Source organism: Schistocerca serialis, chromosome 5 (genome assembly GCF_023864345.2).
Source record: "Schistocerca serialis cubense isolate TAMUIC-IGC-003099 chromosome 5, iqSchSeri2.2, whole genome shotgun sequence".
Lineage (NCBI taxonomy): Eukaryota > Metazoa > Arthropoda > Insecta > Orthoptera > Acrididae > Schistocerca > Schistocerca serialis.
Window position 1 is genome coordinate 112491135 of NC_064642.1, and position 20323 is coordinate 112511457.

At 38.1% G+C, this 20323-nt stretch overlaps 1 protein-coding gene across 3 annotated transcripts in view; it reads left to right on the forward strand.

The window, feature by feature from the left end:
- Window positions 1-19167, forward strand: part of LOC126481340 (uncharacterized) — a 74228-nt gene extending 55061 nt beyond the window's left edge. For all 3 annotated transcript variants that reach the window (XM_050105025.1, XM_050105028.1, XM_050105027.1), the window contains exon 7: window positions 17470-19167. In XM_050105025.1, the coding sequence (XP_049960982.1) occupies window positions 17470-17656 (187 nt within the window). In that variant the 3' untranslated portion in view covers window positions 17657-19167. The remainder of the gene's footprint in view (window positions 1-17469) is intronic.
- Window positions 19168-20323: the final 1156 nt, after the last annotated feature.

The window sequence follows — 20323 nt, forward strand, 5'->3', positions numbered from 1 at the left end:
GTCCCTTCACGTTTTCACTTCACTATCACATCAGAAGCACTGGAACTAGGGATGTTTAGGAATGTGGAAATCTTACGTACAAATGTATGACACCAGTGACACCCAATCACCTGACCATGTTCAAAGTCCGTGAGTTTCAAGGAGTGCCCCATTCTGCTCTCTCGCAATGTCTAATGACTACTGAGGTCACTGATATGGAGTACCTGGCAGTAGGTGCCAGCACAATGCACCTAATACAATAAATGTATGTTTTAGGGGGTGTCCTGATACTTTTGATCACATAGTGTACCTGTAACATCCTTGTCAGTAAGTCAGTTATGGCCAGGAGACCAGAGCATCAGTGCTATTGCAGGGTGTCTACGTGGACAAGAAAAAAAATTCCCGGATTTTTCCCGGATTTCCTGGTTAAAAACACAATTTCTCCCGGATGAAATTACGTATAAAGCGGGTGAAAATACATCCGTGTTAAGCAACAGTATAATTTCCCTCCGAGCTGTAAAACCTATCAGTCCTTTGAATCGTAAAGGTCTTATACCGGCGGAGGATGTCCCAGCACTTTCGAAAATGAAACCCAGGAGAAACAATGCGTTTGGAAAGATGTTTGATGCGAGACAATGTGCACAGGGGTTATTTTCGTATTGCGAAAGTATATACACAAATTCCACAAATTACAGCACGGTAGCTTCTGAAACTCTAAAATAGAGATTGCGTTGAGCGATGCACTTTTGTCAGCCAGTCATAGCTCATGTCACGTGATCTCGCTAGCGAATGACAACAGTTATTCAGACAGGGTGTATACGTGGACAAGGGAAAAAAATTCCCGGATTTCCCGGTTAAAAATACACTTTCTCCCGGGTGACAGTATATTTTCCCTTATCAATCCTTTGAATGATTATGGTTTTATACACGGGCGTACAATTTCCCAGCACTTTAGAAAACCAAACACAGGGAAAAAGACACGTTTTGGAAATATCTTTGATGTGCAGGAACATCTACGCTGCGTATTTTTGTATTACGAAAGTATACATTGCAATGCCACCAAACACCGCATGTTACTTTCCATTGGATAGTTTCCTAATCATTGAAATCGAGATTTCGATGCGCTTTTGTAAACCGTTCATAGGTCATGTCATGTGATCTCGCCAGCCGATGACAGCGGATATTCAGAGCATAGGGCACGTGATGTAGTCAGCAACAGCAACATCACTGTTAAGTAGCACGAACACACAAACAGGGAAAGTTAATAGTGTAAATTAATATAGATAGTGTTGCCACAAGAAAAGCAAGGCTTTCACATATAATATTGGTCTCAAGCTGCAAGAGAAGCTAAGCTTTCGCATATACTGTTGATCTTTTTTGCGTGTGTTACACTTTAAGATATATCACACAAATGTGCCAGTAAAATTTTTGATAATGACATAAATGTCTGATTTTCAAGGTTCGAAATTTTTCTAAATGGCTTGTCATCAAATAGTTGATTTTTAAATGAGAGTCAAACACTCTGTGATTAAATAAATTCATGGTACATTCTTGCAAATAGTTCGACTTACGTAAAATGATATTTACTATTCGCAATATTTTCCCGCGACCTGTTAGAAACAGGTTCGTTTCAGCAGTTGCCAGAGAGTGCAGATAACAGGTGACACCGCGCTTGGGTAGCTATCATGACGTAGGAAGCCCGTATGTACGTACGTGTAAAACATTGAAAAATCATCCATTATTTCATAAAAGAAACAAGACATCAGAGGATACTGCAAGAGCATCGGAATTTCATGAACAATATTAAAATGTGCACATTTAAAGTGCATACTTAAAGGGCATATTCGTTTGTCCAGATTCCCAATGAAGTAGACCTCGACCTGATATTAAGATTTTCAGTGTGGTTTTTGGGATAGAAATTTTCTTGGAGCACCAGTACTGTATTATATCATGTTTGGTTCTTTATTATGGCATAATGCCATACGTGCTAGAAAATGAAAACATGCACTTGAAATGCAGCGAACAGTTGAAACTAACCAGAACTGTTGAATTAAACATTTCGTTTCAAATAAATTGACTGCCTCTGCGGAAAAGGTTAACAAAACTCAAATTTCTTTAGCAAATAGACAAAAATAACATATAACTTCATTGTTCCGCAAGGTGATTAACGCTCGAGTGTCAGAAAGGTGGAAATAAAATAAAATCTGAAACTAATGACAGATTTCAGCCTTCTGTACTTATGTGAATGTGTTTTAATTCACTTGATAGCTCCCGGCTACAGATATCCTGTTTGTTTTCATTTGACGTGAGAGTAAACGAAGGGGGAAACAACAAAATCACTAAATGTAAACACAGGTCACTTGGAGACTAGCCACTATAACTCAGACTGCTCTGCGCATCAGCCCCGGATCTACGACATTTGCGAATTTTCAAAATATGTTCACCTTGTAGCGCAAGTCTGAAACATAAAACATATGTATTCGAGGAAATGTAAGATATATCATTTGGTCTTAAGTATGCCAAGGTGCAGTGCCATGTCTCTTCATAAAGCATTTTTCTGCCGCACGTCCAAACTATATTCAGGAGAGTGGAAATTGAAATGTCCTGTGGTGTCTCTCCTGCTCCCAGTCGGCCGGTTTGACAGCCTGCCCCTTTTTTAAAAAATCTCGCAATTAATAGCAGATGGGATTATTTGTAATCGAGAGGACAAGAACTTTTCAGAAAATCTGAACTCTTTATTGCCTATTAATTAATAACTTGCTGTTTTGTGTGACATATTTAATTAAATATAGGATATATAAAACCAATACTGACAAGAGATATGCAAGAAATTACACATTTCTTCAAACCTCAGCTGTTAGCATTTTTTTTCTCTCTAATCTTGCTACAGCTTTGCATGGCATGGTTCTAATTCTGCAAAAGAATCTATTACCTCATCAAAGTTCGTCAAACGTTTTGCTACATGAAAAAATGAAATGTCGTTATCTAGTACTGAAAAAGCTGTTAATACAAATAATACCCAAGACTGGTGTGGTTTCTCAATCTGATTACGACTATTTTGTCACTGCTAGATAAAACAAAATAGGCCTTTCTAATGTTGCAGAAATTTTGTAACACACCAAATAAACGAGACTGTTTTGGCACAAATGGCCATTTCTATAACACGACAGAATCTAATCCACGAAGTACCAATATCAAATGCCCATTAGGCCTACTACAAGCAAAAAGCCTTATGTTAGGAAATAGTTTCACATTTCATTCATAGGCACCAGCTTCTCAAGCATGAGATCGAAAAGTAGTATTACGAAATTCTTATATAAATGTGGAATCGTCTTATTCTTCCATAATTTGTGTGATGTCCACGTTTCTTCTCCTTCCTCCTTCTAACAAACAATCTTGTCATCACCAATTCTGTAGCTATTGCTGCCACTGTCAAAATTTGTTCGACGATTAACTTCACTAACTGTGCCAGAATCACAGGTTTAGTTACCCTGCGATTATTTTCCGGTTAGGCGTTATTACGTGTTCGAACAACACGTTTTCCGCATTACTTCCAGAATAGAACTTACGCGGCTGCTAGCTGGGGACTGTACTACTGGTCCTTACTAGTGTGGCCAAAAATTTTCTGTCAAAATTTAATTTTCTTGCATACATCTGTTATTCCTGTCAATCGTTTATTTTCATTCTGATAGTCTGAATCTATGGATTTCGCTAGTAATTATAACAATGCTGATCATTCACAAACCCAATCAACCACATAATCAGACAGCGATTGGCATTTGTCTGTTCAGCTTTACTCCCTCGGCTCGTATAGCCCCGTCCTCTTTTATCTGCGGAAAGTTTATTTCTAGATGCTACGAGGATTCTCCTGACAGACACATCACGTACACTATGCATGCATTCAAAAGTCAACTTATGATTCATCCAGAAATCAACTTAAAATGTGTTCAAAAATGTTCCAAATCCAACGGGGAAGCGTTTCAAAATCATATGAATAATCGCGCAAACGTGCGCTGGATGCTAGGCGCATTGTGAAACAAGTTTTTTTCCTCAACAATATGAATTTGGCGACCCCTTTTCCCGGTAGCATCTAGCTGCTTGCTGCGACTGCTTGCACAGCCAACAGCAACATTACTGTAGTCAGAAGCGGAAGAATCTACTCTCAAACGCGACTCAACTGCGCATGCGCATGAGCATGAGCCCGCTCGTAACTGCTAAAACGAATCTAATGGAAACAGTTGTGACTTCACACTCACCGGAGGCAATTTGTTGTTATGAAGCATTGCATAGTCTTCCTAAAGCCTTTGACACATTTTGCTGTTAGCAGACGCTTGCATGAGCACTTTGTGTCATTGTATATGGTGCATTTCCTTTGCAATTTATTTTCATTTTTTTTCTCTCGTTTATGTTCTATTGTTGAAGTATCTGCAGTACGGGGATACAGTAATATCCTTTGATACAGTATCGGTTCTTACCAGTCAAAATTTCAAAAAATTAACTGAAAACTAAAACAATGAAAAATTCCCAGAATTCTAAAAAATTCCTGGGTTTTTCCCTGTTTTCTCCCGGATGAAAAAATTCCCGGATCTCCCGGTTGTCCCGGGTCGTATACACCCTGTATTGAAAACATCAAAGAGTTTTCTTATTTTTAGGAGTTATCATCTTATGGAATTGTCTAAATGAAAACACTTTCATCATTTGATCTTTTATTTCCTTTTTGACACTATTACCGTTTTAGCTCTATTTTCAAGTGATTCATTACCATGTTGTGATAATTAGTCACATTGCAAGCTGGAGAATATGTTATGCAACACCTGTCCACATAGCATACATCATGTCAGTGTTTACTTACGTGGCATGCCAAACCAGCATTAAGTACCAGTTCAACACCAATCCAAATCACAACTTACCATCTGGCACAGCTATAGGCAGATTTCATTGCAGACACTACATACTGTGTCAGGGGTTAGGTATGTCTGGCTTTAAATGTTTATGCTGAGTGAACATTCTGACACAACCAGTCACGCTCTGTATGTATTGCAGAAATACAAGTTACGGAGCATGTCCTCTTTCCCTTTCACGTCTGATACTTCCTTACACTGTGGAGATTTGTCTATTGACAATCACTTTTTATTATCAAAGTTTTCCTTAGATGACATAGTTCTTTGTTAAAGAAATTGCAGCAGCATTGATACAATATTCTCTTTTGGCAAATGGTCCCAATAGCAATACCCAAGAACTTGAAACATCATCTACAGTGGCCTGGAAAGCTTACATTCTTATTTCATTTTAATTCTTTATCCCCTCTATATTCCAAATCTGCATCCATTTCTTCTTGTATCACATCAGCAGATAGTTCATCCAGCTGAGAGGCTCTTAACTATCTCATTCATCCTTTCCACTCCCTCCTCTGTGTTTAACAGTGGAATTCTATACATGAGCATCACAGATTTTGATAAAAAATTTTATGAACTATTGCACACATTCCCAATGAACATTGGTAAAGTTTCATGATCATTAACGGAATACTTCCAGAGATATAATCACAAGGTCTTAGAATACAACATTTCATTCCTCTTAGGCTTTTCAATAGTAATTGAGGGCAAAGTAGACAATTTTATTAAAAACATAAAAAATGGTTATTTGTGGCCCATTTTTACATAAACTCTTTTAAACTGTTTTTATTAGAAAGGCCATGTTCTAAACTGCCTGAAAGCTATGTTTGGTTTTGCAATGTGATCATATAAGGCCTTAAAAAACAGCAACGAGGTGGAGGTGCATTGAAAGTGGGCCATATTCTTTTGGTACTCAAATTAACTTTGACTCCTTTTGTTATGTTCTACAGTTGTTTAGCAATCTCAGGAGAAGGCAATATCAAAAGTCTGTGTGACTAAGAAGTGAGATAAAGTACAAACAACTTCACACACTTACAGAAAGAAGTGTCTTTCATTGCAATGAGTCATGAAATATTTCAGTCTTTTTTCTGCTTTAACTACAGAATCAAACTGGTTATAAACTTTACAATTTAATTGTGTTTTAGCATAGCAGTGGAGATCATGGTGGTAAAATTTTTGTATTGCAGCTACAGCACACATCATATAAATAGCCTTTAGGTTTTATACCATTGTCACATTGTGTAAATTTTTTGATGTTCATGGCAACCTTGCTGACATTTTCTGGAACGGATTCATACTATTGAGAATTATTAGTAGGTCTTTTTATTGTGTAATGATATTGATGTGCTTATTTAATTCTAGTTTAAGATATAGCATACTTTATGTTAGCATAGTTCGCGGTTAATGTGTAACATTAGTGTACTGATGAAAAACTGTGTAAATGTGTTGCTGTGGTCCGTGGTGGCTTAACCGCTGCTGGTTCCTTTTAAAAGTCAGAAAATCAACATCCCCATTGCCGTAGGGGCCATGCCTGATAGCTATGCAACAGCAGCCAAGGGTTGTGTCTTTACCATGTGTTCCCAAGCCTGATAAAGGTTTCTTTACACAGGATTCCAAGCTGGTAATATAAAATAAGTGTCAGGGGCCATAGCTAGAAGAAGTCTCTTTAGAATCCGAAGCTTACAGTTACTTCAAACTACTTGTTTTTTTTTTTTATAGGTTTCATTAATTTGCTGTATGTCTTGAGGAAAAATTTTGAATTGATTAAGAACTCAAAGAATTTTGCTTTTCAGGTGTGATTACCTCAAGTTGTTAGAGCCACAATAAAGAGAAAACAAATCTTTTTATTGGATTCCATATTCCATTTAATTTTTTATAAAAGGAATTTTGTAGAACTGAATGCTGTTGAGATTTCTAATTTAAATGAAAGAGCTACTTATTTGCAGTTTTTTCTGACTCAAACTCATTTCCTAGTCATCAGGCCTTTTGATATTATCTCCCACAGAGAGTATTAAACAATTGTAGAGGATATTGAAAGATGTCAGATTTAATTTGAGTACCAGCAGAATATGGGCCCATTTTCAGTGCACCTCCACCTAGTTGGTTTTTAGGGCCTTATATGCTTAGAAAGGGAAACCAAATATAGTTTTTTAGGTGGTTCAGAACGTGATCTTTCTAATGGAAACAGTTTGAAAGAGTTCTGTTGATATTATGTCTCAAACTTGTCAAAAACCAATGGGTACACAGTCGATAGCTGGCTATAGGGTCAAACAAATGAGTATATCTGTGAAAGTATTAAAGTGATGGAAGTAAAACTTTACCAATGTCCATTGGGAACATGTGTGAATTTTGACACAAAATTTCAGAAAAATCAATGAACATGCAGTAACTTTCTCCAAAAGTTGACCACTTGGCATGGAATGGCCCAGCTTTGTTATTAATTTTAGCAGAAGTTATTTTGATTTTTCTGTTTGTTGGATCATTCCTTGTAGCAACCAACTTTTTCCTGCAGCCAATTTGCTTTATTTTCCTTGCAATTCCAATTTGTCTCATCCTAAGTGATGCCTGTTCTGTATTGCTTCCTTTTGTCCGTCAGTGAAAGTATTTCCTCTGTTACATGCAATTTCATCACAGTTTCTTATATTTTTATCTGTTCAACTTTTTTGATTAGCTTTCATATGCATGTCTTTTCTTCCTGAACTGAGCTTCCTACTGAAGTGTTCATTATTGCTGTATTACAGGCTTAGCAAACTTCAGATACACATCTTCATTCCTCAATATTTCTGTTTCCCACTTCTTATATATACTGCTTCTTCCTGGCGATTCTTCTAAACTTCACTGTACTGTTAATCATTATTGAAGTGTGATCTGTGTCTGTATCTGCTGTGGGATATTCCTTACAATCTAATACTTGATTTCAAAATCTCTTTTAATGTAGGTGATATCTTTTTGTGTCTCTTTGACTTTTCATGTATACCTCTTCCTTTTATGATTTTTGTACTGTATATTTGCCATTAATAACTGAAACTCAGTGTCTTTCTCCTCTCTCATTCCTATTGCTGAGCCCATATTCTTTCATAACTCTGCTCTCTATTCCTTCTTCTACTGTAGTGTTACAGTTCCCCATGATTATTAGATTTTCACATACCTGAACATGCCAAGTTACGTGTTCAGTTCCCTCACATACTATCTCTATCTCATCATCTTCTGCTTGTGATCACAGCGTATATACCTAAGTCACTGTTTTTGGCATTGGTTTGGTTTAGAAGCTGTTTAGAATAATCCTGTCAAACTGTTTACAGTAATTCACTTTTTGCCCTACCTTCCTATTTAATTCTGTTCTATATTCCTCTTACTAGAATCATTTATCTTCTATCTGTATAACTTCACTGAACCCTTTTACTTCTAGACTTAGCCTTACATTTATTTTCAGAATTTATAATTTCCCTGCTACATTCAAAATTCTGTCATTCCATGCTCTAACTCATAGAATGGTACTGCTTTATTGATTTTTCAGTATTTTTCTCGTGATACTCTACCAGAGGTCCAGTTATCTTGGAGAACTACTCTGGTATCATTTTACTATGGAGAGATCATCCTGACACCTTTTCAGTTGCAAACCACATTTCCTGTGGATACACTTCATGGGTTTTTAATGCAGTGGTTTCCATTGCCTTGTTGACCAATAATGATTCTTATGCCATCTGAGGCAATTTCCCATTCCCAAGGCCCTGAACCGCTACCCACTCTTTTGACAAAGGCATTGACTAGAATGTGGGCCACTCCTTGGCCATCATATGTAATTATTGTTATTCAAAACTTAATCAGTGGCTGGACCATAGGACTTTCAGATTAGTAGACACAAAGATGGTAGACCTAGACCACAGTGATACAGTGGGCCTAGTAAAATCCATTTTTCAGGTTTGTCTTCAGTTTAGTTTTATTAAATTGCACAGAAGAGTTTCACAAAAATATCAATTTCTTGTACAAAGTCCATTATATACGGTGTTCATTTTAACTGAAGACATTGAAATATCTCAAAAACTACACATCACATCAAGAAAGTTATAATTCCAACTTATTTGTCTCAGAGGGAAACACTCAACGATACCACACTGGACCCACTACCCCTAACTGTACATGGGCAGCAGAGATCAACTTTGAAATTTTCAATGGGAACCTCCCTTTTTTATTGCAGGTTACAATTCTATGGCAAAATCTACGTGCGTTTCGTCGTAAACATTTTCTTCATTTCTCCACAGATGGCACTGTAATCAGTGGAATAGAAATGGGTATACAATATTAATTTACGATATGCTACTCAGTGGCCCGTAAATATCCAATGGCACCTGAGACTCCATCTCCTTGCTGCGAGGGTAGGACAGGCCAGTATTTCACAACTTTTTGTTGAAAACCCCATTTGCAATGTTGTATGCCTCTGACACATCAAACAGGGTACTACTTGACGTGCCCCTCTGGCGAACTGCAAAGTATCATAACAGACAGTACACTGCGACCGGAGCTCACTTATTATGCAGATGTAGAACAGATAGCGGCTCTAAACATTGTTGTATTTGCGCAGTATTTATTGCCTGCACATCTACATATCATTTGGAGAACAGATGTGCAAGTGGATTATCAATGTTGCTACCACAGAAGAAAAAATTGAAATGATACTGACTTGTGAAGAATGTAGGAGAAATGTTGAGGCTGCTGTTGCCGTGTGTGCAGAGCATTTTTCAGGGAAAGGTCGCTCTCATTCGTTCTTTTACAAAATTGTGAACACTTTTATGTCTGATGGCAGCATATGGACCGGCAAAAGGAAACGAAGCAAACGTGTTACAGGGGAAGCCAATGAAACAGCTGTACTAGCAGCAGTGCAGCACAATCTGTGGATAAGCACTCGGCAATTACGCTGTGATTTCAATATGTCCATAGGTAGTACTGCATCCTCATAAGTATCTCTCATACCATGTGTCACAGCATTGAAACTTCATGACACTTATTTTCATAATCAGGTAGTGGTTTGTGAATAGGCACGTCAACAAATGCAGACGACCCCCACATTCTTTGCTGAGGTACTATTTTCCAATGAGACTATACTCACAGACCATGTTAATGTTAACTGGTGTAACAAGCATTACTGGAGTGTAGACAATCCCCACTGTTTACGGCAAGTTGTCTATCAATGTCCGCGGTTGATTAACATATGGTGTGGCATCACGGGGAGTAACATTGTTGGTCTGTATTTTATTGATGATACATTGAATGGGCATAAAAATTAAACACTTTTGGAACAGGAGCTACTAGTACTATTGGAGGATGTTACACTGGGTGTTCGACAATGTGGTTTCAGCCTGACAGTAGCCTAGCACATTACGCAGTTGAAGCATGGGAGGTATTAGACTGTGTTTACTCTCGATCAGTGGATCGGCAGATGTGGCCCTATTAATTGGCTCATTATGTTGCCAGATTTGACGTTTCCAAATTTCTTTTAGTGGGGATATTTAAAAGATAAGCTGTACCAGCAAGTGCCAACAACCGTGATGTTGTGGCGGCTTCTGCCACCGAATGTATCAGGATGACCAAATGTAGCAGGAAGACACCAAATGTAGTGGGTGGGTGCCAGGAGGTATCGTATTAAAACTCGGCGAGAACTTTCCAAATGATTTATTCGTTTCCACTACAGTCTTCTGTTCCCCTCGGTCTGCGTCACAGGGCCCAGCAATGCTGAGGAAGCACCCCAGCAGCCTGTGCAATGCAATGCAATGCTGTGCCGTGCCGGCCTTGACTGGCCTGCTGAGTTCCGATAATGTCAGGATAGCTGCACCAGCAGCTGACTCAGCGGCCATTGTCCCCGTTGACTCCGCGCTGCTCTGCCGGGAGTCGTAGGCCGGCCCCGCTGCTGCTTCTTTCTCACTGGCGAAACTGAGAACACGGAGGCAACGACCGCCCACGATCCGGCGTCCGAATCTGTGGCCCACGCCTCGGAAGTCCCTGGTGTGTGTCGGGAGCTGAGACGACTGCCTGCGTTAGCGAGCTGAAGAGTGGCCCGCCGCTGGCTGGCTGTGGACCCTGCGACGGCCTCAGAGGGTCAAACCAACGGCCCACCGTGGACTGCGACGCTGTCGCCCCATCTGCTGCTGCGTGTAGCCCAGCGGTGTGACACGTGTAGCCCAGCGGTGTGACACGTCCCGCCGTCCAGGAGAGCTGCCACACTGGAATGCCCCGCGTTGGCCTCAGAGGGTCGAACCAGTGACCCGCCGTGGACTGGAATGCTGGCACCCCACCTGTTGCTGTGTGTAGCCGGCAGTGTGACATGCCTTGCCGTCTAGGAGAGCTGTCACGCTTCAATGAATCTTGTTAGAAAACGGCACCTATTTATACTCTGCTGTGTGCCTCTGTTTTGTCAAGCGTGCCACTTCGCATCACATATGCATAACACTTAGGTTGGCCAGTGGCACTCTTCTGCCTGTGACTTGTGCCATGGAATCTGCTGTGTGAACCCTCTCTGGCAGTTCTATGCCCCTGTGGCCTCTATTTGCTCTCGCAACTGCTGTTATGCGTAACTTACTGCAATCCAGCCCACACCTGGCTGTAACTCGTGTTCCAAATATCACACAAAACTAACTTTCCCTATCCTCAACGGTGGTGCTGCTACAGTGAAGACATAATCGACACTTCAGAAGCACATATGCTTCTGTCCTGTGTATGTTCATTTGAAAAGCAGATCACAAAGAGTACTGAAGTCAGTGGTACTACGTTTGAACACTTACTCTATTTGGAAAAGTATAGTAGCGTTTGCCTTGAGCCACGTCCTCAGTGGTGTGTCGAGTAGTCCCCTGTTCTACATCTGCATAGTAAGTGAGCTCCAGTCACAGTGTACTGTCTGTTATGATACTGTGCAGTTCAGAGGGGCATGTCAAGTAGTACCCTGTTTGATGCGTCAGAGGAATACAACACTGCAAATGGGGTTTTCAATAAAAAGTTGTGAAATACTGGCCTGTCCTACCCTCACAGCATGGAGATGGAGTCCCACGTGCCATTGGATATTTAAGGTCCACTGAGTAGCATATCATAAATTAATATTGTATACCCATTTCTATTCCTCTGATTACAGTGCCATCTGTGGAGAAATGGGAGGTTCCCATTGAAAATTTAAAAGTTACCCTCTGCTGCCCATGTACAGGTTGTGGTGGTGGGTCCAGTGTGGTATCATTGAATGTTTCCCTCTGAGACAAATAAATTGGAATTATAACTTTCTTGATGTGATATGTCAGGGGAATACAATGTTGCAAATGGGGTTTGCAATTAGAAGTTTTGATTTACTGGCCTGTCCTACCCTCGCAGCATTGGGGTGGGGTCCCATGTGCCATTGGATATTCAAGGGCCATTGAGTAGCATGTCGTAAATTACGATTGTGTACCAATCTCTGTTTGTCCGATTACAACACAATCTGTGACAAAACGAAGAAAATGCTAAAGTCAAAATGTGTGTAGATTAAGCTGTAGAATCATAATCTGCAATAAAAAATGGGGGCTTCCATTGAAGATTTCAAAGTTGTCCCTCACCATGCAGGCATGAGATAGGGTGGGGGAGGGGGGGGGGGGGTAGAGTGTGGTATCATTGAATGTCGCCCTCCGAGATGAATAAATTGGAATTATAACTTTTTTTTATCCGATGTATAGTTTTCAACATATTTCAGTGTCTTCAGTTAAAATGAACCCTCTGTATGATGCCTGAGCATTCCTGTAACATTTTTGTACTGATTAAACCAGTCAGTTTTTGCAAATTTATCAACACAATTGTAATTCCTTAGTTTTGTTACTGTAATCTGATTTGGGGAAGGTGCCTAACATTCAAGCTGGACCTGAATTGGTTTCACGAACGTCTTTCTTGTAGCTGCTTTGAAGTTGTGCTACATTTTCCCAGATTTCTTCCAATAAATCCCTCACAACTCACTTGGTGCATTGATCCAAACTTAACATTACTTTGTTAGGTAAACCTAGGTATTTAATTGTTATAACTGAATCCAGTTAGTTGCACAACTATAACTTAAGTACAGTACCTTCCAGGAGACACATTCATTTGCAGCAGAAATCTGTGTGTGCTTTTCACACTTATGGGATAGATTGTTTACAATGTACTCTCGGTTATCCATGGTAATTGCCATCTTGAAAACTGCAGATAATCGAATTCTGTAGAGAACTCACAATTGAAGTTCACGGTAATGTATTAGACTTTTTCAAAAACGAAGATTAATTACACTGTCATAATTAAAATGACTTGACAAATGTTTGTAATAAATTCTACTTTGTTCATCATATTAAGTGTGATAATATAGTATTTACAAAGAATAGAGTGAAAAATAATTTCACATTACACCACACTACTTTTGAAATAAAATAGTCAACTGATTTCTGCCTCAGTGAGGTAGCTTGTCTTTTACACATCAGACTATGAATCTTACACAACACCAACTTGTCAGAAAGGAGAGCATCTTCTTGCTGTTGCAGATAGTCTAGTAACCCTTTGGCCCATTGAAGTGCTGATGCACGACTAATTATTGTATCCGAAATTAGATGAATATTTTCGTCTTTGTCCTTGTCATTCACCTCCTCAGATTTCCCATTTACTCGCTGAACAGTTGCACTGTCACTCAACATTTCATGACCTGGCTCTGTGCAGCGCTCATCAACTATTCAGAAATATTTTGTTTGTCAACAATTTCACTGCCTAGAGTACGTTTCAGAACATCAGTTAATGTCGCTAATGAGCAGTCTTCTTGATCATCAGAATCACTGATTTCATTAGTTTTAGGATTAATGTTTTTCCAAGATTTGGGTATGGTTGAGTGTTTTACCTTACCTTGCGTTCAAAATTTCATAAAGTGCATTTAGCACTATCGGTTATTTCCAAAATGTTTGAAGCTTGCTGCCCTCATCATTAAGTTTTTGTAGCAGATTTTCTCTGTAACTTTTCTTCGCGTTGGCAATGACACCCTGATCCATTGGCTGAATTAAGGCTGTCACATTAGGGGGTAAATGTTTTAATATCATCATCCTATCATCCAATTTCAGAACAAATTCATTCAGATGTGATGATGCATTGCCCAGTAACAATAAAGCCCTTGCAGGTCTGACACCTGTGACACAAAGCAGTTATGGAACCTGTTTGAAATATTATGCGGTCCATCCCTTTCTGGTGAAAATAATGGACAGGTAAATTGTACATTTGTTTTCCTCTGAAATAGTACTGTTTTTTAGCTTTACCTCTGTACCAAACTTAACTTTACTTGATCCCATATCATTAGTACAACACAACACAGTCATCCTTTTGTTACTTGATGTATAACCAGGCACATTGTCTGGAAAACTAAAGTCTTTGCTGGTACAAACTTTCAAAACAGCCCAGTTTTGTTTGTGTTTTGTATTTACTCCATGTCTGAATTTTCTCATACAGTAAACTCCTTGAACTCATTACAAAATTTCTGAAGCAACCTTATTATCTGCATTTAACTTTTCTCCTTGGGTGGCAATGTCCTGGCTACCATGATTTTTAAATCTGATTAGCCAGCTGGAAGATGGATTAAAATTTCATCTAGTCCCCAAGGTTTCAAAGAAAAACTGGGACTTTTGGGTGCATGTTGGGCCAGATACTTGTGTGCCCTCTGCTCTTTTATGCTGAAAGCATTCCAACATGGCTTTATCAAGTTCTGCATACAGAGACATTTTAATAACTTTCTGCTTTGACAAACAGTTAGATGAGTCAACAATGTAGGAAAAGATGATTACTACTTACAGTAAAGAAAATACATTAAGTTGCAGACAGGCACAATTAAAAGATGCTTACTCAAAGCTTTCAGCTACGGCCTTCATCATGAAAAGAAAAGAGAGAGAGAGAGAGAGAGAGACACACACACACGCGCGCGCGCGCACGCACGCACACACACACACACACACACACACACACACACACACACACACAGATTATAGAGGAGGCAGAACTGCTAGCAAATTAAATTATTTTGTCTTTTTTTTCCCCCAAGTATCACAGATCATAATTTCATCCGCATTGTAAATCAGTGCCAGATTCTGCATATTGTTACCGCCTTATTCAAGTTTGTTTATTATTTCCAGTTTCTGCTATGTCATCAGCACAGCAAGTCTTCGCTATTCATACATTCTTCAGCACTAACAGAAACCAAATAACTACAGTTTCCATCAGAACAATACAGTCCAGTGCATGAAGTGTTTGTGCAGCACATCGTTTACTTCACTCATGTTGTAATGTGACATTATCATTCACCGGTGACCACTTATGGGTAAAAGAAACATTTTGAGCAGGTTGAAAAAAATAGGGAAAAATAGGTCGCAGATAACCTGCAAAGGGGATTATCCATAGTTTACTATATATGTACCGAGAAGTACAGATATCCTAGCATGTTTCATTGGGTCACTTCCACCAAGTGAGGTGGCATAAAGGTTAAGACCTGGTCTCACATCCAAGAGGGCTAAGGTTCAAATCTATTCTGCCAATACAATTTATGTTTTCTGTGACTTTGCTTAATTGCTTAAAGCTTGGCTAACCATATTTTTTGGGTCAGCACATAGTTTTGAAATTGCTGAAATGTCTTTAACAGTTTACGGAAGCATTAAAAATGTATTTATTGAGTTGTATTTTTCACTGGACATGACTCTCTTTAGAATAGGTTTGTTTGAATTACAACATAAAACTCACAATAATGAAGCTTTGCATTAATTTTAACACTAGCAAGTATTTAACAGTAGATGATGAAAGGCTATACCTTTCTGCAAGCCAGATGTACCCCATAATTGAGAAAACTCTCTCAACTGGAGCAGATGTGGTTTTCAGTTATCTGGTTCAAAAATGTATATTCATGAAATTGGTCATCTGTATTTATGGAATCTTTAATCATTTCATTGACAACTTGTGCACACTCTAGACCAGGCAATTTCAGTTCACAAATTAATCCATTTACCAACTTTATCGAAGCTGATTCTCCATAAGTCTAGGTATTGGGTATTAGTATTACAAAAATTTATACACTTAAGAAAAATTTTGTTCCTGAACATCATTATTTTCTTTTAGAGTGGATAGCAGATCTTTGGCCGAAGATGATATAAAACTTTAAATACACATTCTCTTTTCCCCGTTGCCAAATGATGCAATGGAAAACATATACAGAGAGAATTATTGAAAAGTGTAGATGAGTTACTTTACAGATGAAAACAACATGAACACATTGCACCTTTTGTGTCGTTAAATGACTGAGTGAAAAGTTGTTGTGGAACCAGTAGCCATACCACCTAACCAACATCATTGCTTGCTCATGGTCAGCTGAGAGAGGCCTGGCATTTTTAAACATTCTCTTATGAATCTTTAAAAATGTGATATTGATTTTATAGATCCAAAATTTTAAAAAGTCCTCACCAGTAAAAAATGATCAAACCATGGACACTTTTGGAACACCAGACATTACCTTGGACTGCACTAAAAGACCAGGGCTGTTTGATCTAGACCTGGACATATGGTAAGCCTACTTAGCAACTGCTGGTATAGTTCCTTTGGAAAATATGTGGCAGAAGTCCCACCACATTCTTCACTGAGCTTATGCTCCATCTTTAATGACCTCGCACCACTTTTTGTACTATTGTCTACAGAAGCAGATATTTCAGTCAACGTTTGTCTTTATCTCCTTAAGGTGTTTATAAATATCTGTCTTCTGGGAAGGGGGAACAGCTTGAGTGAAGCTCCTCTTTTTTCTGCTTATGGACAAAAATTATGAAGCCTATGTTTGCAGTCTGGCTCCTGTTAAACTCCCTACTACTGTGAATGACATTCCAGCTTTAAATATTGGTTAATTAATATATCAAAAATCTGGTCAGTGAATTCTTGAAAATGTACTTACTGATCATTCAGTTATTGTAAGATTTTCTTGCAAATTACATTTATGTAGTAACAAATCACTTCTTGTAGTCTGTCAGCAGCACAATTAGTCATACACTCAGACAATTGTGTTGTCTGTTTTATTTAAACTCATGGAGTTCATTAATTATTGATTATCCTTCATTCTGTGTGTTACCAGATGAAACAGATGTACAGAATCATCTGCTCAGAAACTCCGATATGTTTGTTAAAATACCATTGAGAGTCAGTAATCACACACAAAATTATATTGTAGAATCGTTTCATACTGATTACTTCACAGGATCGGAATGTGGCACATAAGAGACCCCTGAAGTATAACAGCAGTTAGTTAATCATTCCTTAACAGTCTAGTTCTGTGAAGAACTGTGTAACATTCTCCCTCGCAGTTGGATGAGAGGTGGTGGAGGGAAGAAAACTGATTGTTATCCATATCCATTCACTGTTGACATTTCCACTCTTAACTGCTATATACCTAGTATAGATGATTAAAATATTGTTATCCATAACTGTATATGCAGTTTATTTACTTTTTTTTTCAACGGGGTAATGCAGAATTTTAACTTTCTGCACTGCTAGAGTATCCTTTTTATTTCTGCATCATTGTTATTCTATAACCTTTGTACTATAATGCCAATTGTTACAGGTTTGTTATACTGAAACTAGTACGGCGTGACTTGATTCACACCCTGCCACTGCCTCGCCGAGTCATAGACTACTTGAATACCCCTCACTACTACAGTGAGCAGTTGCTGGAAGATGAACGCAGTTCCTCCCCCTCTGCAGACGCTCAAGTGGAACTGATTTCTTTTGTACCCCACCACGTCTCTTGAGGTTGCTGCCTTTAGTCATCAACGATTTGTCATGTCTCTTGCTAATGTGTTTTAATCTGTACGTGTAATTGTTATTGTTTTGTATCAAATATGAGTTGCTGTGTGAGCAGCATAATGTAATTGTATTAACGTTGGCTCTTTCTTTGAAAGAGCAAATCATGCCAATACAGTAAATGTCTAGATAATAGAATTGTCACTGTGATATAACTTTTAAGAACTTAACTGCTCTATGTGGAGCATTGTCAGAAGACTTAATGGCTTAGATTTGGGTATTTTCCTCTTAAATTATGTTTTCCGGTGCGTTATTTAGGACAAGACAAACAGTTGTTTTGTGTCCTAAAAGTTATGTATGTATGGTGGCTAAACATTTAAATCATTTAATTGTGTGCTACATGATAGCAAATGTTTGAAAGTATTATGTGTACTTCAAAAATGTGTTAGAATGTGTTATTTTTGTACTATTAAATGTGTGTTTGATGCATGGTGAGTTTTCTCTTTGCAAAAGTGTTTGCTAAACTTTAAGTGTATTACTTTTATTTCATGAGAAAAAGAATTTCCTGTAATATACCAAAGCCATCATAATTCTGAGTATCAATTCAGATTCAAATATGATAACAAAATATTTATTTCTGTGTATCGTTTTAAAGACATAGCTCATTTAATATTTAATTTCGGCTACAGAACAGGTTTACGTACTCTGAGAATTTGAGGGTATCTTGGTGCTACATGACAATTTTTTATTACTTTAATTCAGATATTGCTTACAATTTGTCCCATACTTGCTGCCATTGCCATATTGTAAAATAGTGTATCACTATGCCTCATATGTGGTTTATTCTAAAGAGTAATGTGTTTCAAAGTGAATTAATTAACAGTTTTGATTTACAGTTTCTAATTTATTTCTTATGGAATAATGCTCTACCATAAATAATTGCTTTCATTGCAGTTATAAACTGTTATTTCTTCGTACAAATATTGTTGAAAATATCTGGCTTACATGTCTTTTCAGGAAGCAATTTCCATGGTGTCTTGACTGATACATATTCCTAACTAGTTTTTATCCCCCTCACTTATTTATATGTAGGAAATACAGAAACTGTATTTTCATGACTGTTCCATGAAGAAGATTCTGTTTATAACATATGTTTTCTAAAACCTAATTTGAAGATTTTTTAGCTATACAGTTACAATTTTTTATTTCAAATATGTCTCACGACAGAGATTTTGAATCAGTAGTACCTGTACCATTGTAGTAACCGCAGTGCAATACCAGTCACAATTTACGTTCATAATGGCTTTCCAGTTCATAGTTTCATACTGAGCCTGTTGAGGCTGCTACAGTGTTGTGATATTTTGAACTAAAGCTAAAGTTTATGTGACTTAAAATATACTGTCCAGAATGATTTTTGTTACCTTCATTTCTATTTTGTTCTATTATTTGTGTTCATATGAATATTCATGTTATGAAAGATAAATATTTTGTAATATGAATGAATCACTTGATATATTAATTATACTCTTTCTCGTCCTTTATTATTTTATACATTGTGATGTTCTTTACAAGATTAGGTTTAGCTCTGATTGAATGACCTTCCAGTGGCAGAACTTCTAAACCACATTTACAATCACACTTAAAAGTTGTGATATTTGGCTGCTGACAATTCTGTTTAAATATTTTACAAGTCACTGTGGACTCCAAGTTAAGGGATGCTTGTTATTGTGCTGTATTTTGGGTGTTTCTTATACACCTTCCTCCATTTCACATAATTTGTTTTATATGTGATTGTTGTTCTCATTTGTAGACTTTTTTCCAATATAAATATTGTGCTGCCATTTATAAGAGCCAGCAGTGCCTCTCCCTCTCTACACTCTTTCTTCTCTTTGTGATTTTGCCTTTGATAGTCATGGCACTGTCCATATATTGAAGAAAAGAGAGGAGAAAAAGTAAAGATGGGAACTGTCACTAAGCAGTTCCATTTGAATGCCTAATGTGGCTAATTTTCATGGTAGAATGGCAGTGCACTAGTAGGTTTAAAATTCTCCCCTCCCCCAACAGTCTCTCTCTCTCTCTCTCTCTCTCTCTCTCTCTCTCTCTCTCTCTCTCTCTCTCTCCCCCCCCCCTACCTCTCTCCCTCCCTCTCCCCCCCCCCCCCTTCCTCCTCCCCCCTCCCTCTTACCATCAGAATATTGTACAAAGCTACAGGGAAAGTATGAAAATATCATTCTCAACTAGTGAATAGGCATTTTGTAAATGCACAACATGTAATCCAGAAACAAAATAACTTTAGCTAACTACAGAAAGTTTTGCTGTCTGAATATCTTGAGTTACTTTGTTTGAAATTAACATAATTTTTAACAGTTCCAAATGCTGTTGTGAACATTCGATACAGGAGAATTCATGCCATATGTGTGCTCATTACAAGTTAGATTTTCTGTTCTACATGTATGCTGTATTTTTTATCAAGTTGGCTACAGCAAATCAAATTCACAACTTATTGCTTTATTTCACAATCCATTCAGTTTAGACTGTGATTTTTACATAATGGCGCCAAGCAACATGACATTGTAGGAAATAAATTACTTGGTTGGATGTTATAAAAGTATTTTGACCCAGAACATTAAACATACTTTATTGTGAGAAGTATCAGCAAGCTTTGTACCGTATCT